Source organism: Hesperophylax consimilis, chromosome 5 (genome assembly GCF_061612785.1).
Source record: "Hesperophylax consimilis isolate HC1 chromosome 5, BYU_Hcon_1.0, whole genome shotgun sequence".
Classification (NCBI taxonomy): Eukaryota; Metazoa; Arthropoda; class Insecta; order Trichoptera; family Limnephilidae; genus Hesperophylax; species Hesperophylax consimilis.
This window is the reverse complement of record NC_142840.1, coordinates 960,708-986,667: the sequence shown is the minus strand read 5'-3', so window position 1 is coordinate 986,667 and position 25,960 is coordinate 960,708. Positions and strand designations below refer to the sequence as shown.

At 34.6% G+C, this 25,960-nt stretch overlaps 2 protein-coding genes across 3 annotated transcripts in view; one reads left to right on the top strand and one right to left on the bottom strand.

Moving 5' to 3' along the window:
* Positions 1-4,257, bottom strand: part of Drp1 (dynamin related protein 1) — a 35,887-nt gene extending 31,630 nt beyond the window's left edge. For both annotated transcript variants that reach the window (XM_089631520.1, XM_089631519.1), the window contains exons 1-2: positions 4,042-4,257; positions 3,691-3,835 (exon numbers count right to left, since the gene is read on the bottom strand). In XM_089631520.1, coding sequence (XP_089487646.1) covers positions 3,691-3,835; positions 4,042-4,143 — 247 coding nt within the window. In that variant the 5' untranslated portion in view covers positions 4,144-4,257. The remainder of the gene's footprint in view (positions 1-3,690; positions 3,836-4,041) is intronic.
* A 19,162-nt stretch (positions 4,258-23,419) lies between these two features.
* Positions 23,420-25,960, top strand: part of LOC149423399 (uncharacterized) — a 38,156-nt gene continuing 35,615 nt past the window's right edge. The window contains exon 1 of the mRNA XM_089631956.1: positions 23,420-23,832. Within this exon, the coding sequence (XP_089488082.1) occupies positions 23,671-23,832 (162 nt within the window). The 5' untranslated portion in view covers positions 23,420-23,670. The remainder of the gene's footprint in view (positions 23,833-25,960) is intronic.

The window sequence follows — 25,960 nt, the reverse complement described above, 5'->3', positions numbered from 1 at the left end:
ATAAAATAACCGTAAAGATCTTGCACTAATAATGCTGCAGATTCTATTTTTTATTCCATGAATGCCTCTCTGACACTTTATAAAACATTTTATCGGTGCATGTGAAAATTTATTTTTGTACAACGGTGTCCCAAAAATTAAATATTTTAATTTTCAAAGGAGTATCAATATCATTATTTTGTGGAAAACATCTTATGACTGTTTTTCATTTTGGGTATTTATTCTAGGTTTATGAAAAAAAAATAACAATATCAGTTAATTGTACCCGCACAATGTTTTTGTTTGTTTTAACAGTGTAGTCTCAAGTTAACTGTTCTAAGGAAACATCTTACAATATAACCATGAAATACATATGATATACAGGGTGCGGCAGAGAGGACGGACGGTTTTAAAAAAATCATAAAATAGTTAATTTTTACTCAAGAACAAATTTATTGATGGAATCAGGTTCGCGAGGAAATAGCATTTGAAACAGTCAAGTGTGGAAAATCACATCAGGCATGTGGTGGCCGAAATCGTTGATGCAGTGCTGGAGGCGTTCTTGGAAGTTCGCGTAGACTCTCTCCAACATCGCTCTCTCAACTTGGGCGACTTCCATGCGAATTGCGTCCTTCAATTCGTCCAGAGTTCGGGGCTTGTTCTCGTATACTCTAGCCTTGAGGTGTCCCCATAAGAAAAAATGGCATATGGATAAATCTGGGGACCGAGGAGGCCAATGAACATCGCCAAACCTGGAAATAAGGCGACCAGGGAAGAAAGGGCGAATAACGTCCATTGATGCTCTGACTGTGTGGGCGGTCGCCCCATCCTGCTGGAACCACACACGGCGGATTGGAACACGTCGCCATCATAATTCAGGGAAAAAGAATTGGGGGTTATTTCGACATAACGCTCTGAGTTCACGGTAACAGCACGACCATTACCGTCTTCGAAGAAGTAAGGGCCAATGATGCAAGTTTGCGATACAGCGCACCAAACCGTTACTTTTAGGCTGTGCAGCGGTCTTTCGTGTAACTGTTGCGGATTTTTATTAGCCCAATAATGTAAATTCTGCTTGTTAACCATGTTGTTTAGGTGAAAGTGGGCTTCGTCACTCATGAACAAAATGAGGTTCTCATTAATCGATCAGTGCTTCCATCTCACGTGCGAAGTTCATTCGTTGTGCATAATCTCCGGGCTGTAACTGTTGCACAATGGCCAATTTATAGGGGTGAAAGCGAAGATCCATATGCAAAATTCGCCTTACTGAACGATCACTGAGGCGAAGTGCAGCAGCATGTTTTCGGGCAGATCGAGTCGGACTGCGAAGAAAGGCTTGTCGAACACGTTCAAAATTTTCAGGAGTTCGAACTGTTCACGGAGCTCCTCTTGGTCTTCTGTTGATCAGTTCACCACGCCTGCGAAGTGATTCAACCCAACGAAGGATGGTGTTTCGAGAGGGAACAGCTCTATTCCGATGAATGTTGAAGTGGCGACGAAACTCACGCTGTACGAAGGTGACTGACTCATTATTTCGGACGAAACAATCATAGGCGAAAACGCGGCACTCCACCGTCCACGGCTCCATGACGACAACTGGTAAAACAATGCTAGGAACTAACGAGTCAAGAGACACCCCCCCCACCTCTCTCGTAGACAGAGGGGTAGAGTACTACCCATCTCAAAAACGTCCGTCCTCTCTGCCACACCCTGTATAAGATATATTATCTGGTGAACAAAAAACAATCGCAAAAAAATAAATTTAGTTTTTATTCCGATATTTGAACAAATATCATCAAGGTAATTTTTGCGCAACTCGGCATATTTACGTCCGGCAAATCTGAGAATTTTCTGGTCCAGCTTTCAGCAAGTTAAATATAATAAAATTTCTTGTTTCACATAAAATAAAGTCATATTGTGTCGACCCTTTTATCTATTGAGCACATTGTTCAATTATTCTCAAACAAAGAAATGTTATCAATACAACCCAAAATATAAACAGCAAATATTCATAAACCAATCATTCTGGAAGCATTTAAGCAGTGGAGGCACTCCCTGATAACCTTATCATAGATGCGTATTGTACCGTAAAGGATTAACGGTTTTGGTATATGCTGACTACGAGTGCCCAGTAAAATTTAACACTTTCCCGACATAATTACTAATTCCTGATGATCTCAAACTGTGCCCGTGGTATTGTTCTCAGGTGCAAAGCTTTCACTTAGAACAAATCTCACTTCGTTTCATTTTTACACTCAAAATAAATATGACATATTTATCAAAATATCCCACTTCGCGGCCATTTTACATCGTACTTTTTGCCGGGATCTTGATGGGAGTCGCTATATGCACAGCGACTAATCGACAGGGGGCGTGGCCAACATATCCGAGCATACCCGAAGTGAAGTATAGGTATAAAAGGGACACTTTCTTTTGAATCACAAACCATGTTACACAAACCTAGCGTAGCCGCTAAACTAATTGAAAACTGGGATGTTTTTCTTGCCTTGACGCGAGCAGGCGGTATTAAGGGGACACTTTCTTTTGAATCACAAACCATGTTACACAAACCTAGCGTAGCCGCTAAACTAATTGAAAACTGGGATGTTTTTCTTGCCTTGACGCGAGCAGGCGGTATTAAGGGGACACTTTCTTTTGAATCACAAACCATGTTACACAAACCTAGCGTAGCCGCTAAACTACTTGAAAACTGGGATGTTTTTCTTGCCTTGACGCGAGCAGGCGCTATAAAGGGGGCACTTTCTTTTGTATCACAAACCATGTTACACAAACCTAGCGTAGTTCTAAAAAGGTTTGTTTACATTATATTATTACAACGCCATTTCTGATGTTTCGTTTCACCGCCCACCGCGTTTCACTGATTTTGCAACTCGGAACACCTCGGGTATGCTCGGATATGTTGGCCACGCCCCCTGTCGACTAGTCGCTGTGCATATAGCGAAATCAACATGGCCGCTTATAATTTGTTAATAAATGTCGATCTCAAACTATTTTTTGTTTTTTTCCATGTTTTTCCTTTATTATTTCAACTAAAATGAAGCATAATACGTTTGCCCCAAGGTAAGTTCATAATTACTTCTCATACCGTCGAGATTTGGCTTAATTTGACAATTTTAGCGCAAAAACAGTGAGGGCACTGATAGACAGCAAGTTCCAAGGTTTTTTATTAACCCTTTTTAAGGATCAAATAAAGTATGAATTATATTTTGTGTTGTTAATATGGAATAATTTCAGAAACATGCATTTATTGTAAATTGCACAAAACATTAGATGAACATATTATTAATATCGTATGTGTTTTGATATTGATTTTTTTAGAAACACAAAGGATAAAGTAATTATACATGTCATATACCTGTATAGAGAGACTTGAATATATTTGATATACCTTTAGTTGGTGGAGGAGGCGTTGAACCACCTAAAATATTTAATTTGTAAAATTTATATTTGTAAAGCAACATTTCGTATTTATTGCACAATGTTAAAATATTACTGCATTCAAAGCATGAGTGTTGGAAATATATTATAACCTATAATTTATGACATTAATAAAGAGGTTAGTCTTAAATTAGGTAGGTAGGTCAAGCTTCTGAATGGTGCCAATCGATTTTCATATAATTTATAGGGTTTCGATGTTATTCTATAATCAAGTAAACTCTATTTTAAAAAGAATAATAACAAAAGACGTACCTTCTTCAGCAGATCTGTGATCTTTGCCATCTTTGGGAGCATAAATTAGCTGCAATACTAGGGGTCTTCTGGTGACAATCCCTGTCCCACGGGGAAGGAATGATCGTCCTACCAAACTCTCAATTACCGAGCTCTTTCCTGAACTCTGCAATCAAAAGAAGGGGAGTTGAAATCAGAGCTGACCTTAGCACTCGCATTATCACAACAAAGAATCATACAAAAATACATGACATAAACGTCAGGTTAATTCCAATGTGTCATGAATACGTCTCTGATAATAACTTTTAATATAATTAAATTAGGGATGATCTAAAGTGTTATGCAATATAATAATGTCAAAATTTGAAATACCTGGGTACCGAGTACGACAATTTGAGGGAGTTGAATGGCATCAGCCCCAACTGTGTTGAAGACATCTTGCAACTTATTTATTACAGGAATCAGTGCTTCCATTATATTTAGTAATTGATTTGTTTATAAGTACACAATGCTGAAGAAATATTCACTAACGTCGCAGCAGTCAAAAAAATAACTTCAAACGAGTACTTTCAACGGACAGTAGGCGGCCATCTTAGAAATATTAGAGACGGTATTTTGAATCGATATTATTTTTTTATTTTTTTTTATTTATTATTTAACATTATAAATGATTACAATATGCAGACTTATAAATAATTTTTTCGTTATTATTCTATTTCTCCATAAGTTGAGCTCCAGGAGCTCGTGTTTATGGGAGGAGTCTTTACATTTAGTTCTAATGGTTTTTTAAACAATAATCAAAAACTTTTGAAATAAATACAAACATAATATTAACATAGGTACACAAATTAGAAAATTGTTTTTTTAAAGATAATTAAAATAATACATCTTTTTACAGATTAAGTAAGCGTGAGGAAATTAAGGGTACAATATATCAAGAAAAATTTAGAAAAATAGTTTTTTTTTAAAGACAATCAAATTAATATATATTTTTTACAGATTGAGTAAGTGTAAGAAAATTAGTTAATTAATTATTTATTTAATTTTAATTACTTAATTACCCTTCTTACGTATATCGTTCAAAATAATCTTTTTCTGAGATCAAACAATCATTAAATATAATTCCATTTCTCAGTAAAACATCCATATATCGAGAAATCCAAATTAACATTATACATTATGCACGGTATTTGGAAACTCGTAGTTCAAATGGGAATCTGATGAATATGTTACTAATAAGTTTTTTTTTACTTTTGCTATTGTTCTCGAGTAAATCGAGTCCGAAGTTGAAATTTTTATGGCAAGTCTGAAAAATTTGTTCTCTAGAGGTAATTTTTTTTTGTTTTAAAAATGTATCATCCATTTATAACTTTTAAATGTGTCTACGGGTAGACTCGGCAACAAAAGTTTTTTAACTTTATTTTCCGAAATAAATTCAAAAATAAAAATGTTCAACACGAAATAATTTTTTTGGGGTTCTCTATGATCTTTATTCACCAATTCCCGGTTGTACGAGTTTTTTTTTTTTTTTAATAATATTCACAAAAAAGAAAAGCCGGACCTCTTAAAACAAAATTTGGAATCATCTGCTTATTTTATCATTCAAATTTAAGTAATATAAAAAGTCACATAAACTAGTAGAATAACTTTACATGGTATTTATTATCAAATAATATCCATCTATTTATTCGGTAATCTTGTGCATTATTAAAATAATTAGTGAAAAGCTGTTCATAATTTTTTACATGTATCTAGAAATGATACCTCGTCTGTCAGTGCTTTCACTGAAGTTTTTCAAAGCCGAAAGCGAAACGGCTGCTAGACGTGAAAATTTCTCTTCAGCAGTTTTTTTTAGGAGAAAAATATTTCTAAATTTAACCATTTTATTAAATTTTCATATTTGACTAAGCGTAGCAAAGTCTTATTTTAACTCCACCATTTGGCGTTTCGTCTGTCTTTAGGTTTGTTTGTTTCGCCCCGGTTCAATATGGTAGCCGTTTTAATGTTTCAGTAGATTCTTTTTCAGGTGTAAAATCGTGGTGTTTATTAATTAAGTCGGCAGGAATTCAAATACCTACTTCACGATCTGAAGAGTAATTTCGGTTGCGTTAATAAGAGAAAAATACTGTTTGGGACGCGAGGACTACTGTTCACATAACAATTTGTATGTTTGAGCTGCGCAATTATAATAACATCTCTACTTAAAGTCATGTGTTTAGAAGGTAACGTTATGGAAAATTTTGTTTTGTATACGTTAGATTATCATGATTACGTCAAGGTTAAAAGACAAATCCTTAATATAATTTTCAGAAACTTCTGCCTATAAGATTGACGCTTAATTGTCATATCAACATTTCAATAAATTGATAAATTATGGTGTTTATCACAAATTCGATTATAGTATACAATACCGATTTTGTTAAATTTCCATCCCTATTGAGAAAAGAGAGCTGCCAGTATGATAAAGTATTTCTCAAAGTAGGTGTACAATGGTTGTACATTTAAGTTAGCAACACTGATGACCAGGTGGTCGGTCCACTTTCGTTCCGATAATTTAAAACGCTCGCGCTCTGTTAAATTTTGCGAGATAATAAAATTTATGTAAGTAGAGGTTGGAAAAAAATTGATTATCCGTTTAACTCATTTCTATCAAAACATAGTAGGTACTAATATATAACTATGAGCTTAATTATTTCCTTCGCATTTACTTATTTATTAACAATAAGTACGCAAGGTAGGAAGAAAGGTGATGCATGGTGGGATGATGAGATTAAAGCACTGGTCTCAGAGAAGAAGAAAGCATGGTTATGTCTGATTGCGGCTGGCAGTGCTTCCAGCGAAGAGAAGTATCGAACGAAAGAAGTATATAAGGAATGTAAGAAAAAAGTAAGAGTTGGAGTGAAAGAACGAAAGAAACGCCTGGAAGAGGAAGAAGGAATGAAAATGACAAACCATTTCCAAGAAAACATTAAGTTGTTTTGGAAAGAAGTCAAAATGTCCCGGAGTGGCCCAGAAAACGGAAGCATGAAAGTGATAAAATCAAAAGATGGAAAAATGTTGACGAATGAGGAAAAAATAAAAGAGAGATGGATGAATTATATTATTTCGAGGAAGTCTTCGAAAGCGAAGTTAGTGACAGTGATTCCAGCGGCGAATCAGATATGAATGACGATGGAGTGAATGTTACCGAAATCAGCAGGGATGAGATAGAAAGCTCGATTAAATGTATGAAGAATGGTAAGGCTGTCGGGTTTGACAATATTGCTGCTGAATATTTTAAAGGAGGTAGCCGTATAATTCTCACATGGTTGTGCAATCTTTTTAACCAATGTTCAAAGTTTAGTTAACATTAATTTGATGTAATATATTAATTTTATAGTTCTGTGCAGGAAGATACCTACTGACCTTCGATGGAAGCAATAATTGATAAACGTGTTCTGTTTGACGTAGTACCCTCAATATCCACCAAAAGTAAACGCAGAAAACCATTTTATATTATACTGTGTGTTATACTGATATCTACATATAGTACATACGTAAGAACACATTTCACCACACTATTCGATTACTTGCCTGATGATGGACATGGGCGTCGGCAGGGGAGGCCAGGGAGCAGGGGGGGATAGACAGATTGGCGAACAAAAATAAATAAAGGAAAAAGTAACGTTTGTAGCTGGCGCCAAAACAACAAATCTGTTATTTTTTTTATAATAAACTAACTTTTACCCGCGGCTTGGCTCGTCCGGTGTAAGGGAGAAATTTCTCTACGAATAATTTTCTCACGGGAATGAAATGTTTTTTCTGGGATGAGAAGTACACATTCCTAAACACACTTTGGCGATTATAATAAATGCTACAAGGGCCAGATACAGACGTAACGGATCGTCTCGGTCAGGGCAGGACTTTGACCATTTAGGCCCGAGAGGCTAAATGGTCAGAGAGGGCTCCAACCTCGGGGTGGGAGGTCCCGACCAGGAACCGATTTTTACCACGATAGGAAATAAGTACCGTAATACATAACATGGTATGCATTAAGGTCCTTATAAGTAAGGTAGGTGAGGCACGGAGGCATAGTCAAGTTAGCCTCTCAGAAGCTGGGCGTACTTCAATAGAACCCAACTGCTGACCCTAAACAAATCGCAAGTGCACCCCACTGTTGAATTTGGCAGCCACCTCTGGTCTGGAGTCCCAAAATACGTGAAAAAAACCCTTGACTCTGTACGTAAACGGATATGATGTTTGATAGATTCCCCTATCTTAACAAGCGGATTGCAATCTTTAGAGCACAGATAGGTATGCTGTCCTTGTTCTACCAGTATTACAATGGAAGGTGCTCCGAGGAACTAGCGTCATTGATTATTTTGGCTCCGGTTAATAATCGGGAAACAACATATGCTCCGATGTTATTGAGGAATTGGAACTAATATGCTCCGATGTTATTGAGGAATTGGAACTAATATGCTCCGATGTTATTAAGGAATTGGAACTAATATGCTCCGATGTTATTGAGGAATTGGAACTAATATGCTCCGATGTTATTGACGAATTGGAACTAATATGCTCCGATGTTATTGAGGAATTGGAACTAATATGCTCCGATGTTATTGAGGAATTGGAACTAATAATATGCTCCGATGTTATTGAGGAATTGGAACTAATATGCTCCGATGTTATTGAGGAATTGGAACTAATATGCTCCGATGTTATTGAGGAATTGGAACTAATGTGTGGCATTTGCATTTCTTTACCATGCCTTTTTTTAAATATCTTTGTCGGTAATCTACACAAAAAAAACAACAAAAAGAAATTTATATAGATAACCTTTCCAAATACAAAAAAAATATATTATGATACACGAACTGTGTAATACACAATTCAATTTTGAATTTTATTAATTAATTTAACTTTTACAGCAAACCACGATTAGGTGGCATAGCACTAAATTTATTCGTTGTTTGTTGTATTCCTGTAGGTCCACGGTTTTAACTCAGTATGCCCATGGGCCTTCTCTTTTTGAGAGTTCTATAAAAGTTAATTTAGCTGCCCCCTCCCTACCTTGAAGCTGGCGACGCCCCTGATGATGGACACCGTGATGTTATCCGAAACGTTGGCTAAAGAAGGAGATAGCCTAAACACTGTAATACTTTTAGCCGTGAAAATCTCAAATCATAAATGTTATTATTGTCCATTATTAGCTAATTTGTTTCAACATATTGCATTTTGTAACATATGGCCAATAGAATATTATCTAATACAATGGCCTTATTAATAAACGTATTATAAATTTTACGCAACTGAAAATGGTTGGTTATTTTTGAATCCGACGGCCTCCGTGGTTGAGAGGTAAGGCTCTCGACTACGAATCCTGAGCCCGTGGGCTCTAATTCCTGTGTGCGTCAGTCAATTTTACTAATTAATTTGTGTTAAATAATCCATAACAAATAATACAGAGCAAATTGTCGAAGTTCCAGAGTGGAAGATACTCGCAATATCGGCCGGTGAAGCAGGACCGGCCTGAGTAAAACGGCGCCTGGCGCGAATGACATGTTGGCGCCCCTTGTTTAAACCAGTATACTAGGCCTAGGCCCTAGGTATGGGCTCCTGCGCTTGTGTCAACAACCGACTCGTACAGTGATCGCGGAGACATGATGTCTATGGCGAAAACCGCTTGGCCGCCGGTGCACGAAAATAATTATGCTTATAATGGAAGCGTAGTAGATACAATCTGAGATGTAAAATAACTGTAATGTTAAAACTATTTTGTACGTAAAAGTTTCATTTGTAAAAATATTATATTTTTCTATTTTTGTACTGTTTGATATCAAAACACCAATGTAAAATTGTACCTATTACTCCCACCTATGTATTGTAAGTTCCTCCCGTCCTACAGTGAGTTTTGTAACTCACCAGGATTGCTTTAGCAAGAAATAAAAAAATAAAAAAAATTAATTAAAAACATGTGAAATATAATTTTTTGGGCTTTCATTGGCCCCTATCAAAAGTTTCTACCAATTGATAATTACACGGCTTAGAGCTATAGTGAGCGAACTTTATAGATTCAAGTTTTTTGTTCCACCAAATACTCTTAGAATAGTATACCTGTCATTGGCAGAATCCCTAATAATATATGGAATAACTTCATGGGGACATTCAACAAAAACAATCCTTCTTTCAGTCCAAAATGTACAATATTCTTTGGTTAAATTATATATGTGACGCTAAAAAACAAACGTGGCCATCTCCAAAAATCTTTTTTTTTTAGGTTTTTGATTGGTATCACTGCTTATGTTTTTTTACTTTATAATATTCAGTTCAAACATGGAATGGTGACGAAGTGGTTTCTAAACTCTCCAAACAGTTTAGATCAGGTTGAACTTATTTTTCCGGTTACTGGCCATTCCTTTTTACCTGCAGACAGGGTATTCGCACTAACGGAAAAAAAAATTCGAAAGAAGGAAATAATTGTGCAGCCTGATGAATATGCAAACATTATAAGGGAGCATGCGACTGTGCACAAGATGGTCACAGATATTCCAGTTTTAGATTGGAAAACAGCCTGTAAAGATGTTCTGAAATCCACTTCAAGCTGGCATTTTCAAATTAGTAAATGCAAGCGGATCATTTTCAACAGAAGTGGGAATACAAAGGTTGCAATTCGTGGAGAAATGTCATACAATTGTGACCTAGGAGTGTCAAAAAACATTGTGAGGCGTGGGAAAATGATTTCTCAAATAATTCCGGTGCCGATGCCAACGGGTGTATCTGTGAAAGAAGCCAAATTATCAGATGTCAAAAATCTTCTTAACAAGCACTATGGTGAAGATTGGCAAACTAAATTCGAGGAATTAAATTATTATAAAAACGTATTTTTGACAAACAATCCTCACACAGAGTTAGTCGACGAAGATGAAATAGTAATCGATGATACAGAGGAGATTTTGGACTTTGTTTAGTGTTTAAATAATATATATATTTTTTTTATGTGCTAAATAAGCACGGATTTTTTTTTAATGTTTGGCTACTGGTCTGTTCTTCTTTTAATGTTTAATAATGTTTTTTTTTTCAAATACTCTGCTGTAAAAGTGAATATTATAATTTTCTCCTTTCATATTATAGATCAGTGTCTGTTTTTATTAATAAACACATTTTGTTTTGTTGAGTAAATTGTAACATAATTTTGTAAGTTGTGTAAATTTAACTATACGAAATTGTTTTGATTATTTGAATAAATGAGGAGTTTTTTCAATAATATGAATGCGTATCTTAACACAACCCTGTTTTATTATGAACATACCTAAATGTAAGTGTACAAAACAAAGATTGATATCTCCAGTGGTTTTTATTTCAAACCTGGCCATCTCCGGATGATACAAAACAAACATGGTCATCTCCAAACTAAAATCTATAATTTCTCGTTTATTATGGATTTGAGATTATTAAGAAGTCCTAAAATCGTATTTTTTAAAGTACAGCATAATTATAAAGTAGTATAATATTATCTCAATGGTTAATTTAACCCCGCAAAAGAAAAACTCGATTTACTCTGATACGTTTATGATGGAGATGGCCACGTTTGTTTTTTAGCGTCACATATTTATTGTACAAAGCTAAATACAAACAAAGACATGACGTACCAAAGTCATTACTATTCAATTGTGTAAATTTATTATCTGTTCGTGCTATATTGTGGCTTAAAATTGCGAGTCAGCATACATCTCAATCTGAACATAATAAAATAGTGACACATGTTCATAATACAAGACTAATAGCAAACTATGGACTAGTAGTTCCAAGATACCTGAATAAATACGGTCAAAGAACTCTAGAATACCTCGTCCCAATAATTTACATCATCTTACCCAACTCAATAAAAAGCTGTGAATTGACTCTCGGAACGAAATGTATGTTAAAAAAATAGTTATGCGAAAGAATTTTTTTGTACTAATATAATTATGTGTATATTTTATGTTCTTGCTAAAATTGTATATGCATTTAAAAAAAAGTTATTGTTAAAAGAACCCGTTGACAAACTGACGTCAATGTCAATTTAACGGTACTTAATAATAAAAGCTGTATTTATGTAAGTTAATAAAAAATGTTAAATTATTATTATTATCATACCGAAATTTATATTTATAAAACTTGTCCGTGTGATCAAACCATGTAACACTGTGCAATGTTTTGGCGGCGCGGCGCCGCGGCGCGCAAATGAAACTTGATACTCAAAATACGTAATGGTTCGGTCTTTTGCTCCACCCACTAGAACAGTCATACTCAACCTGCGGCCCGCGGGCCGCATGCGGCCCGCCAAGATATTTTGTGCGGCCCTCAATACATTTAATATCAGGAACATGGTTTACAAAATCTGGCATTCTGTTTATTAGCTTGCGTTTTCGATTTGGTCCATTCGGCGGCATAGAACTTGAAAACACGACCTATATCACGTTAATTTGAGATTGCGACTTTGACGTAAAGACATTGAAACCCGAAGAAGATAGTCGTTGCCGTGTCAACATCAGATCTGGTAGAAGAGTGTTGCTACTGCACACGCTAGATCTATCTCCAAAAAACAAAGATATGACAGACAAATATGCGCGCAAATAATTTTGCTCGTGGCAACACATACATTTTTGACAGCTCCAAAGTTAAATGCGTCACAGTCACAGTATTGCCAAAAAAACGGGGGTGGTGGGTTTCATGATATTTTTTGTCATACCAGTATCAGTGTTGCCAACGAAGGCGATTTATCGCCATTTAGGCTACTCAGAACGAGAATCGGCAACGAAAAAATCTAAAAGGCGACTAGTCGCCTATTAGGCTACTTCAAAAACAAGTTATTTAAATCAGCCAAATCACAAATAATAAAAAAACATAACAAAAATCTCTTGAACTTACCTTTTAAACAAAAATACACTAATGCCGTCTGAAGTTGTCGTTTAATTTTGCCCAATTTATGACATTTCATTTTGACGTTTTGTGATTTGCTGGGTATTTTTAGTAGCTATTTTGACCGGTATATTCGATGGGTAATTTTGATGTGTATTTGTGACCGGTATTTGATATAATTTTTCGAAATGGAATACCGTAGCTCCCCCCCCCAGCCCCATGGATTTCGAAAAATTGTTGTGGGGAATCACATGATGTTTTTGGCTGTACGGAATTTTTTTTCAGCGAAGTTCTGTAACAACCCCCCCCCATGGATTTTATTAGAATTTAGCTTTAATTTTATTTTATTGGATTTTAGCGAGTTCATTAGAACACTGATACTAGTATAGTGTTGCGGCCCGCGTAGCTTTACAAACACATTAGATAGAGGCAAAAAATGCTTAAGTATATTCATTGACCTCAGTAAAGCTTTTGATAGTGTCTCACATTCAAAATTAATTAATAAAGTAAATAATATAGGAATTACTGGCAAAGCTAAAACATGGTTAAAAAGTTATCTCTATCAAAGAACTCAACAGGTTAAAGTAAACAACGAATTAAGTGAAAAGGAAAATATAGATTTTGGAATTCCACAAGGAACTGTTTTGGGACCTTTACTTTTTATATTATATGTTAATGAACTTTTTCAACTCCCAATCATTGGAAACATCATATCTTACGCAGATGATACAGTTATAACTATTGAAGGAAATTCATGGAATGAGGTCGTAGTATCAGCTAATAATGCAATAAATATCGTTAAACTATGGTTTGACGAAAATTTATTGACACTGAATGTCGAAAAAACCCATTTTATACCTTATAGCCTAACAGGGAATAACTCAAATGTAAATCTAAACATAAAAATTCACGAAAGAAATTGCCTCCTTAAATTCGCACCCTGTAATTCAAACTGTATAAACATTAGTAGTAAAAAAGAAATAAAATATCTTGGAATAATTATTGATAATAACATTAAATGGAAAAGTCAAATAAATTCCACAGTAGACAGAATGAGAAAACTAATCTATATATTTTTTAGACTAAGAAATATTGTATCATTAAAAATACTAAAAGATATTTATTATGCATTGGCGCACTCTGTCCTACAATATGGAATCGTGGCTTGGGGGGGTGCATATAAATCATCCCTACTCCCACTGGAAACTATTCAAAAAATACTAATAAAAATCATCTTAAAAAAGCCATATTACCACCCAACTATAAATGTTTTTCAAGATTTCCCGGTTCCCCCACTTACAAAAATTTATGACAAAATTGCACTTCTACAAATACATAAAGATTTCTTTAGTAAAAATAATTTACCACAATTGAATATTAGCAAAAGAATAATATCTGTTGGAGGACTAACCGTGCCACTAGCACGAACCACAACAGCACAACATCACTATATATTCAAGGGTGTAAAATTATTTAATAAATTACCCCTTGATATACGATCGGAAGAAAACTACGAAAAATATTTAAAAAAAATTAAATTAAAATACTCTTGTACCACCTCATAACTTTACTTATTGTTTAGAAATATGTTTTTGCCTTTTAAATTCTTTGAATCATTTATTAACTAACCTATATTTTTATTACTTTTATTGTTATTTTTGTGTTATTTTTTGTTTTATTACTAATATTTTTTGTTTAATTTAAACAAATGTAAAAATATTTTTGTTGTCCTCTCCTAAACACAAGCAGCTGCTTTATTAGGAGAGTGATTGATATATTGGTGTTTATATTGTTAAAAAAATTGTAACCTCTTTTATATGTTTCAATAAATAAAAAAAATAAAAAAAATAAAATAAAAAATATGAATGTGGCCCGCAGAAGAAAAAGGTTGAGTATCATTGCACTAGAAGCTCGTCTACTCTTTGGAAACGCCGATAACTGATATTTTTTTCAAATCTTATCGCATAAAGAGCGATGTGTTAGGTCAGGTATTCGTTGGCGCCTTGAAAATTCGGCGTCCGGAGTGGACTGCCCCACTGCGCTCTCCTAGGGTCTCGGCCCTGGGTGAAAGACCACCATTCAAAATTGAAACTTTGCTTGAAATGGACTTAGCCGTGTTTGATGACCAGATCTTAATAGCCAGGTACTTCTTCGTCTTCATCTTCCCCATCTACACACAGCCTGACAACAAACCCCAGTTGAGGATGTCGTAGTCTCACTGGCTCCAGACGGTTGGGAGCAGTTTGGTCTCTTGTGTGGTACCTATTAACTACAGAAAAAACTTTTATTTATAGCAATACCAACCATAATATTTATAAAAATTCTGTTTTCAATTATTATTTTTGTTAATCCGTTATTAAAGAGATAAAGAGAATGATAATAAAAAATGTACTCCCCATCACCAATTTTTCATTCTGCGATGTTTTCAACGACTTTTTTTAAAAATAATCATCCGGTAAAAAATGAGAATGAAAATGGACATTTTCGTGCCACAATAACAATTCACGATTCAAGCGATAAACTCGTTTCCATCGAAAGGGATAGCGATTAACTTTGCATTTGAAAGTGCAGTTAGTTAATATTATTTCCCTTTCGTTTGAGTGAATAGAACGTAGTTAACTGAATACACAACAACTATGCAGTAGGCAAATAAAGGTACCACGTAATATTATCACGACTTGGGAAACGCTTTGCATCGGGAGATCATAGACCATAGTTATCGGGGTACGTAGTAAAAAAACGTACAAAATCATTTTCTTTTACTGGACAAAAGTGGTACATTTCTCATCGATGTTCCCTTTTTATTGGTTTGTGGCAATTTTTGTCGTGTCTACTAATCGACAGACGGAATGATTGATCTTTTTTTCAATCATAATTGCTATTGTACCTATTGGAAACAGTTGAATGAGCAAGAAAACGGCGGCTACTTTGCCGTGTTCGTTAACAAGATTGTATATTTGATATATAATTGAAAAACTAGATAAGTAAATTCTTAGTACCTACCCATTATTCTTAATTATATTTTAAAAGTTAAAATATGGTTTTTAGCTAGATTTTTATATTTAAACCCCTCAGACCTCTAGCGTGTCAGAAGGTCGGAGTATTTCCGCTTTGCAATAAAATCCTAATAAATGGAGTAATTTTTTAATTGAATACAGCCCAAAGGCAAAAACTGTTTTTGAAAGGAGATGAAATACGCTTTCAAATGAAAAAATAAAAATATTTTTTTTAAATGGCTAACCTTACACTTTTTAAACAATAAACTAAAATTACGAATTTTCATAGATTTTACATTTGTTGTACACTTCTGGATTTGAATATGAAGCGTGGTGTTTTCTCATTCTAACACCCTTTAAATTTTAGATTATATTTCTAAATATGACAGTAATGGAGACACAACGATCTCTGCGAGACAATATGAGTTGTTACCAAAAGCTTAGAAATTAGCCAAAGGGGAGACAGAAAAGTGTTGCTTTTTACTGCACGGAAAGTTATTAGGTAGGCGCACCTAACTCAGATCTCAGATATGTAGGGTCAGATCTTAACGGGGGGCAGATTGGTGCACCCGACTCCGTTAGCAGAAAACACTAATGTCATCTTATCAGTGCAGCATTCAGTCTTGTGGGCACTCAAAAATTCTCCCCCCACTTATGCCCAAACTCGATTATATACACAAAGAAAAAGCGTCAAAGGCCAATAAAAATAATATTTCTCCTGATAAGTTTAGGTGCTACTCATCTATAAGAAGCGTACTCATCTGGAATCTGTGACCGTAACAAGATAGTGACAAATTAACGCACTTTTGAAAAGTGATACTCATTAAAGGTGATATTTAGAAATGAAAAACTAGCCTATATCTAAACCTAAACTAACAAACTTATTTAATTATTTTCATAATTTTCAATGACTGTCACTTTTCACAAGTGTATTGATTTGTCACTTGTCCCGAGTTGCCCGGTTACGTGTGGCACTCTTGAACCATTTTTGATTAAAAAAATCAAATCCGGCTCAGGTCCTGCGTGTCCTGTACGCATGAATAAACACGGTAAATCCGCTCCTTAATTATGTTGAATTTTTGAGAACTTTCCTTGGACTTTTGTTTTTGGGATCGCTAGGCCTTTTGTAATTTTTTTTACCGTTCTTGCGGGGCCGTAAGAAGCGGGGCCTATAGGCAATAATTTCATAATCTGCCTCGCGGTTGATCCAGCACTGGTTGTTAGTTGCAGCCTAAGATTATAAGGTGGGCAGGCACTTACTATCTACTACATAACAGTTGGTTGCAGCTTCTCTGCATGCAGCTGCAGCGGGTTAGAGGAAGTCGAATGTAGAAGAAGTGGAAGTGGCTTCGTATTTCGTCACGACGGGTTTACGTAATATCGAAACCACGTTTGTGAACGGTAATAGGCTGAAATACCGGGAAGCGCGATTAATACAACGGGATAGTATTTTGATATTGCGTTTGAACGTAAAATCATTGCGGCAATATTGTGTGAAGCACTAAGTTCAATAACCACTTGTCTTGGCCCGTGCACGATGTTGTGCAAGATGGATAGCAGATATATCAGAATAAAGGTTTTGACAGGAAGATAAAGAAATAGCCTAAACGAGGTTTTAATGGAATCCGTGATTTACGTTTAGTCTTAGCTTAGACTTGCACTAAAAAAATCAATGACTTCACTTGAATTGAGAATTCTCGATAATGTCGATCAAAGAGTCTGCAGGAAGTGAATGGAAAGCATCGATCAATAAAACTAATGACGGGTTCAAACGTTTCAATTTTAGTTGATCAACTTTTATCGATCGCCAAGATTTCTATCTAAAAACTTTATCAACTTTGTTGAAAGAAGGTTCAGACTTGTCAATATGCTTTCAAGTGTCGAGTTGATAACTAAAACTGAAACGTGTAATCCACTAAATGTGGTATATTGAATTTCTATGATCTGAGGTTGCCACGAAGAAGGTGAGTTGCTAAAAGGTATTTTACTATTTATTATTTATTAGTATTACAGTCTTTAGAAATTCATATAAGGCCGTAAGGAAGGCTATAACGTTGTCAAATAACTGTGTACGGAAATAATAATCATTATATTATCTACATATTATTATTATAGAACACGGAAAGCAGGTGTGTTGCCATTACTGCGCAGCCAATAATAATAACTGAATAACGTTAGTAACTAGACACATGATATTATTTTCGTAAAAATCAATCACTTTGTGTTATCTAATCTTCGGCCCTGAGACAAACGGCGCCTGGCGCGAGTAATATTTTGGCGCTCCTTTTTAAAACTAGTAGACGCCAGGTCCTAGGTAGTTATATAAGTGATCACTGTAATCAATAATATTATGATGATTTTGTATTTTTGTGTAGCGCCGTTTTGATGAAAAATAATCTTAAGGGCAAAATGTTAGGACTGTTAGGTGTTTGGTATCATCAGCACCTTGGCCCCATGGCAATTCGGCTGCTCCAATAGGGAATTCTCGTGCATTTTGTAAATAATTTATTTCAATAAAGATAATTATTTTATTATGTGCCTCTTTTTTTTCTTTTTTTTTAAATGCATTTTCAATTTTTTGTAGTTGTTTTAAAAATTGTGTGCTATTTCGGCTCTGAAAACGGTCATGCGCCATTTTGACCGCTACGTCACAAGTGCTACGTCACACCTTTGCCGCCGCCGCCGCCATCGGTTTGCAGGATCTACTCAGGCCGGTCAACAGTGACGTCATCGTTCGCCCTTGAACGCTTGATCAATCACCGGGCGTTTTTAGCTGCATTGAAATATTTCGTTCGCGCCTGTTTTTAAAGTCATTATAACTTTAATAAATGATTTTTGAAAATTATAAAAACTATGTATTCTTGTGTCTGAAGTGTTTCTACATGTGAATAATTAATAATAAGTGATTTTTTGGTGTGAAGATAATTCCCTATTGGACCTGCGTAGTTGCACGGTGAAGTTTAATACGGACCCTCTTCAGTTTGTATTTTTTAAACGATTTTCATATTACTAACCTTTATGTTCAAACTACAAGTATATTTCTAGCAGTTATTATTGTATGTTAATCCCAAATATGAGAACTTTTTTTGTACGTCTGACCCTTGTGCCCCTCCCAGAAAAAAATCCTGGATCTTCCCTTCGCGCTGTAAATACCTAACACAGCGCCCTTGAGATTTTTACTAGCGCCAGGCGCCGTTTGTTTCAGGGAGGGCTTTGCACGTATGAAGCCGAGGTGTAAGTGAATCCGATAGGTGACAAATATCTCTATACTTAAATAGCAAATAATTCAAGATTTCTGGAAATTTATGATAATGATTCATTATATTTCAGCATAATGCATTTACATAAATAAATATAAATAGAAAATATTACTTACACGCACCCCTAAAAAGAGATTTTTTTTTGGTTAAAAAAACGGAAATTTTGATTTTTGTATCTTCTATGTACCTACTGACAGAAAATCTTAAACTTTGTTCTGTCTTTGTTTTTTGTTTGATGTCAATAATCAAGGATGAATTGATGATTTTATTTTGAACATCAAACTTTTATAAACACGACACACATACTTTTTTTAATGAAATCTCGATACGAGCTGACGTGTGTCGCGTACCCAGTACCCATTGCTTGGTACGAGTATGAATGGTTTGGAGTAAAGTTTTGAAGTTGTGGGGTTTGGCAGTTTCTCAGCTGAGTGACCAGTGACGACATGTCAAAGATTAAAAAAAAAACGGTTTTTGAAAAAAAAAAACAATATTAAATTTAAAAAAAAACATCAGTTATGGGCCTCCAATCCCATTCATTATTTTTCTCTTATTCCGTTTCACTCTCAATACGCAATATTTCACTTTCAAATAAATGGATTTAGCTTTATTAATTCAAAACATGATTTATTATGTCGGGGGAGACGGAAAAATACGCACTTTTAATTTTAATTTCGTTTATTAAGTCACTTACGCGATATGTCAATTAGTATGCGGCGCCGCCGACGGCGACTATATTGTTCATATCAAGAGTTGGATTATATTCATAACATCGTATTTGAATCAAATCACAAACCAGTCTATACAAACCTAGCGTAGCCCACAAACTACTTGAAAACTGGGATATAACTCTAAAGGGGACGCGAGCAGGTGTTATTAAAGGGTCACCCCAACATTTATAGTAACTTTTAGTAATAATATAGGTAACTAAATTTAAGTATTAATTCAAAGTAAACATTCCATATTTACCGTGAAGCGGAATTCGTAACCTTTACCCCCCATTATTAACAGGAAAATGAATAATTTGACGATATTTTTAACAATTGAAAAATATTTCATAATAGTAAGTTTTCTTCGTGCACCTTTAACTTGAGTTTGCGCATTATTGCACGAATCGCCGCCTGCCTCAATAAGTATGTAAAGGTCTTAAGGCTCCTCACGACGTGAGAATTCGACGAATGTATCGCTGGCGAAATGATTCATTTGTCCAAATGTTTGTTGGAAAACATAATCATTGCAAGTGTTGATCGCCGTGTGCTTTTGCAGTGATATGTGTTTTAACTGTGATTAGTGACTTGTGATACAATTATGTAAATCATCAATGTTTGGGCCCCATACATAAAGATAATCAAACCTGCTAGTGAGTACAATCTTGTGTGCCACTCTGTGAGCGGTTTGGGGCAGCGCAATCCTGTCGGGATCACGGGGTTTAATTAGGCAGAGAGAGAGAATCTAATCCTTTCCTCTGACCCGTACGTGACGTGAGCTACCGCGTCTTAGATTTTAATTATTTCGATTGTGTCATACAATTGAATTTAGATCAATTATCAATTATGATCATTAACATTATCATATACGGATCAAATCGATCAGTACTCGCGCGCCGTTTCTTTAATATATTTTATTGGCATACTTCTTGCCTCGTTACATCATAAAGCTGTCCATTTCTTTCTTGGAAAGTATTCAGAGCTGTTACAGCATTTTAACTGTTTGTAGGTCATCATCGCGCTGAGGGGCAAACTCGCGCTCAATTTTATTGTCTCATAATATTATGAAGATTAAATTATTGATTAAAAATATAACCGGAAACAGAGGTACGAGGTAGTGTGCCTTACTGTAATTTTACAATTTTTATTACCTGGGCTACTTACCTGTAAAATTCATGTTAAATGTTTGACGTTTTACTTTTAAATCAGTTAATATTTTTTAGAATTTTGTTTTGTTTTTAACAATTTTTAAATGTTTTACCTTTTCGTCAATAGAATTTATTCTAAAAAAATATGTAAAATTTATCTGTTGGCAAATAAATGTTTTATTATTATTATTATTAAGTATTCTCTGAAAGATTAAACCAAAAGGTAAAATATTTAAAGGATAGAAAAAAAGGTAAGATTGTCTCTGATGTAAACGTTTTCAAAGAACTTTTCTTTCTTTGCCTGTCTAAGGACTAGCAGTCGAAAGGTCTTATGTAAATTGCCGAAATCCGTATTCTTTCAAATCGGTAAAAAATGTACTCACAAACTCTGCTTCGAAATTGACACTAAACGATTTAATAATGCAAAGTTAGGATATTCTACGATACGAACGTACCACCTCAGCCAGGAGTACTCCTGTCCCGGTGCAACTGGAATACCAGGGGCACTATATTCAGCTCAGAATATCTGCTCAGGAAGGGGTTTAATAATTTTATTTTAGTTTAGTAATACATTTTTTAGCTCCGGTATGACTTATGATGAAGGGGTGATTCATCCATAGTCATATATTCAAAAATAAGATTGAAAAATCTATTAAGCAATTTTAACTAAATTATAAACATAACTTTATTTACCAATCTATATATAGGGAGGGTGGGCATTATACAAATCTACAGTTTTATTCAGAGATTGATGAAAAATAAAATTTCCTATCCCCTTTTCCCTCCCCTTAAAACAGAATTTAGATACATCATGAAATTTTGCATGCTTGAAAATTACTGTTTGCATCTGATTTTGAAAAGAATAACTCCGGGCAACGCTGGGGACTTAAGCTGGTAACTAATAAAGAGTGATAGACAACTGTACGTGTACGCACTATTCGTAATTTTCGGGACGCTACTAACTATTACCTACACAGGGTGAAGACATAGATACCAGACTTATTTTAAGCAGCGTTTCCTGATTCCTGAGCTTATCTATATAAATAATAATGTAAATGTTCGTTTGTTCAAAATCTTAAATCTCCGAAAATTAAAAGAGACCAAAATTTCATCGTAATTTTTATTCCAAATAGCTGTACCCTGCCACGCGTTGCTGTGGTTCAGTCTGGCTGTGCAGATAGAGAAACAATGGCGTGTTTCTTTTACGTCCAACAAATGTGTGCGCTGATTTTCAAAAGAGCATGTTTTTACGTGTCACAGGTATGTAAGTAATATAGATATTTAGAAAAAACATACGCGTATTCGAACGCAACGTTGTGGTAAAATTTCACAGCAATCGGCGAAGATATTTCGAGATTTAAGATTTTGATTAAACGAACATTTACACTTTAATTATATAGATGAGAGTACCAATGTGGTTTCTGAATAAAATGATGAAACTGTTTTTTATTCAAACACGAGCAAGTTCCCAACATAATATTCAAGGTGACTTTTTTCACCAATTTCCACGATATTCATTTTTTTACTCAACCGCAGTGTTTTTCTTCACTGCACTCGAAATTTCCTAATAAGACCTTACCAATTATTTTAATTAGGTACGTATTTAGGGTGATGAATAACTGGATCTGTGCTTAAAAACTGTAACTTAAAAAAATTGCCCCACTCAGTACAACATCATGTATAAAATGATTGAATAAATAATAATCAAGCGGGTTATAGTGCATTTATTATTTGGTAACTAGCTGTACCCCGCCACGCGTTGCTGTGGCTCAGTATGTCGGTGTTGATAGAGAACAGCAAATGGCGCTGTTTAAAAAAAACATGTTTTTACCTGTCACAGGGTGACATCTTTATAATACATGCGTATATAATACATACGCGTATTCGAATCCAACGTCGTGTCAAAATTTCATAGCAATCGGTGAAGAAATTTCGGAGATTTCAGATTTTGAACAAACGAACATTTACATTTTTATTTACATAGAAGAAGAAGATAGAAGATGTAATGGAACAGGACACAAATAATTAAGTACCTATATTTGGATAAATATCGTTCCAGACATTAACATAATCTTTATCTCCGCGGTGAGAAACTACCACTTGGAAACAATGCGTTATTTGGAATGGATTCAGCTATATTTAGTGACTAGATATGTATGGCTGGGCCCTTTCCAACATTCTTCTTACGCTTATCCGCCCCGTCAGCTACTTCCTCCAGCCAAACATTAAAATCAATACATAGCATAGATCCATTGGCTCCGAACAATTCAGATTATTGCTCAGTCAATGGAGTGACATAAAAATTTACACGTATGATCAACATAGGACAGAGGTGGTTACTTACCTGTGATCAAATGTAATTGAAAAGGTACTTGAAATTAATGACTTTGCAAAAACTCTGGCCATTGAATAAAATGTTATGTCTATAAATGAAACCAAAAATAAGCACTACGTAACTGGTTGGATTCGAATTTTTATCAAATTTCGTAGGCAACCATAACGCCGTAAAAGATTTATGATTATATTACGATTTCATAACATTACCTATCTCTATCGCCACAAGCTCTCTCTCTCTCTCATTCTCTCGAACCTTGAAAACGTTTATTTGTCTATTGTTTAGTACAACGGCTTAATTATATAAATCCACATTACAGTTACCTTACGGATAATGTTCCCAGATATTGAGGTGGAAAACGCAGCGGCCGCCCGGCGTTCGAATTTAAATTTCAATTTCAGTTTGAATCTGACAGCCGGACCGTAGTGACGTTCGTGTAGGCTCTTGTAGACTCGCTAACTGTCAGATGCACGTGGTGTTAGATTAAATTGATTTATTTTTGAAAAATACTACCATAAATTTCAATAAAACTAAATAATTATTTTGGTGGCTTGTAAAGATTGTGAGAAACGAAACTATTTTACGTGAATTTAGTACCAAAATGAAGCCAAGGAAATGGATTTTCGTCGAACAATTATAAGATTACCGTAATTCACAAAATCAAGTGAGATGTCAACATTGTTTTTGTTGTTGGTTTTGGCGGGAATCTGCGAGGGGGCGGTGGTGGCTCCACCGTGGGCAAACCCGGCGACCAACCCCTGTGCTGTCAAACCCCGAGGGTGGCAAATGCTCTTCTGGCCAGGCGATGGGATGTGCTATACTATTTTCAAGGTACCTAAAATACAAAACTCGTCTTCTTCTTTTGTGGTCCAGAATAAAGTACGTCTTGTCATCTTTTAGGATGGCTAGACACGTTTAATGCAAATATTTTTTGAACTATCACTTCGATTCAACTTAATTACTATAGACAACTATTTACGTCGGGGGAAATGGTAAAAGATGGATTAAAATTTAATTTATTGTCAATTAAAGTTTCAAAATTTCATTCGTTTTGACAGTTCGGCCAAGTTTTTTTTTCTAGTTTGACGTATTAGTTTTAAGCGTGTCCAGTTATTCTAAAACTTTACCGTACGTTTATGTAAAGATATAATCCCTTAGTTTTATTATATCTACCTTTAGACCTTTTTCAAATAACAAATATCTCACATTTCATATGGACCACATAACAGCTATTTATAACTTATTCATTTACATTTCTTCAGGTACAAATAAATAGTACACAATGTAGATGAAATTTGAGGAGTGCTGCTAAAAAAATAATAGGTACTTAGGTACTATAATGTAAATTATCAAAGAAAAAATAAAACAAGGTTAAATTAAGTGGGTCTGTCCAATCGGTTGATAATTTATTTTCTGGTTAGGGCATTTAGGCTTCATTCAGAACGGGAGTAAAAATTCTGCTTTTTATCACGATCACTATAGAATATTTATTGGCGCGTGAGAACCGATGACCCTTCAAAGGTATTGTCATACTGCATCAGACCGTTTGATAATATCTTCGAAAACTTAACCCTTAAATGCATGATTTATTTATTTTTCTGTAAAAAAAATATTTTGTAGATATTTTCATGCATATGCAAGTAAATATAAAGAATTTATTTTTTGTAATTTTTTTAATGATATTTGATTTAAAAAAAATGTTGCAGATTTAGAACACCGTGTATTTAATAAAATTTAATATGAACAATTAACGCATAAAAAAAAAATAAAAAAACCTAAAAAAAATTCTCAAAACTAATAAGTGTACCGGAAAAATACGAGTTATTACATATAAGTATTGTATTATTGTATCTACTTACGTAAGAAAAACAAAATAATAACAGCAAAACAAAACTGTAATTCTAACCTCTAACCAATTTTCTAGAATCTTCACTTTGTTAAAGAAAAAGTGACATTTGACTTTCGCGAAAGAAAAATAAAGGTGATGGCACTCGATAAAATATATTACCGTCAGAGATGTGCTTTATTTCAAATAAATCCATTTCAAATGGAAATGCAAAATGCAAAATGGGTATTTTCCATTTTGCATTTTAAATGCTTTTCTAAAAGCCATTTTGCATTTTGCATTTTAAATGCTTTTCTCAATGCATTTTCCATTTTAAATGCTTTTATGCAACATTCTTCCTACTATCTCCACTCATTTTTTTTTCATAAGCCCCAAATATCAGTCAGTCCTCAACCTCGCTATGAGAGATAATTTACATTTGTCAAGTTGCTCCCTGGTAGGAGCCCTGGCAATTGAGTGATACCATTACAAAAACTACTGAACATGGAGCCATGACGCTGTATTATTATATATTGATGTCCATTATTAAATGACAAAATTGTTTAACCTGAGAAACCATTTTGCATTTTCAATGCATTTGGAAAATGGGTATTTTCCATTTTGCATTTGAAATGCTTTTCTAAAAACCATTTTGCATTTTGCATTTTCAAATGGAAAAGTTTTGACCCATTTCCATTTTGCATTTCAAATGGTTTTGGGTACCCATTTTGCACATCTCTGATTACCGTGAACTTGATAATTCTAAAACGGCATGCATTAAGTATACACCAACGAGTTAAAGGTGGTTTGAACGGTATGTTGCAGTTTTGCAACAGTATGCATTTAAGGGTTAAATATTTCATTAAAGCGCATATCATAGACGATAACGGCAATATTGCATCGTACCAAAGATTTCCGTTCTGAAATCTGAAAGGAGTTTTATGATATTGTCTTTTTTATGCATTATGAAATAACTACCATTTATTACTTACATGCGATTTTATGCGATTTCATAACGAAATTAAAAAAATATATTTTTCAAAATTAAAAAACATGGACCATTGATTTTAAAGCTCCATAGCTCATTATAGAAATGAAAATACGAGCTGTGAGTTTTTCTGCTGAAACAAGCAA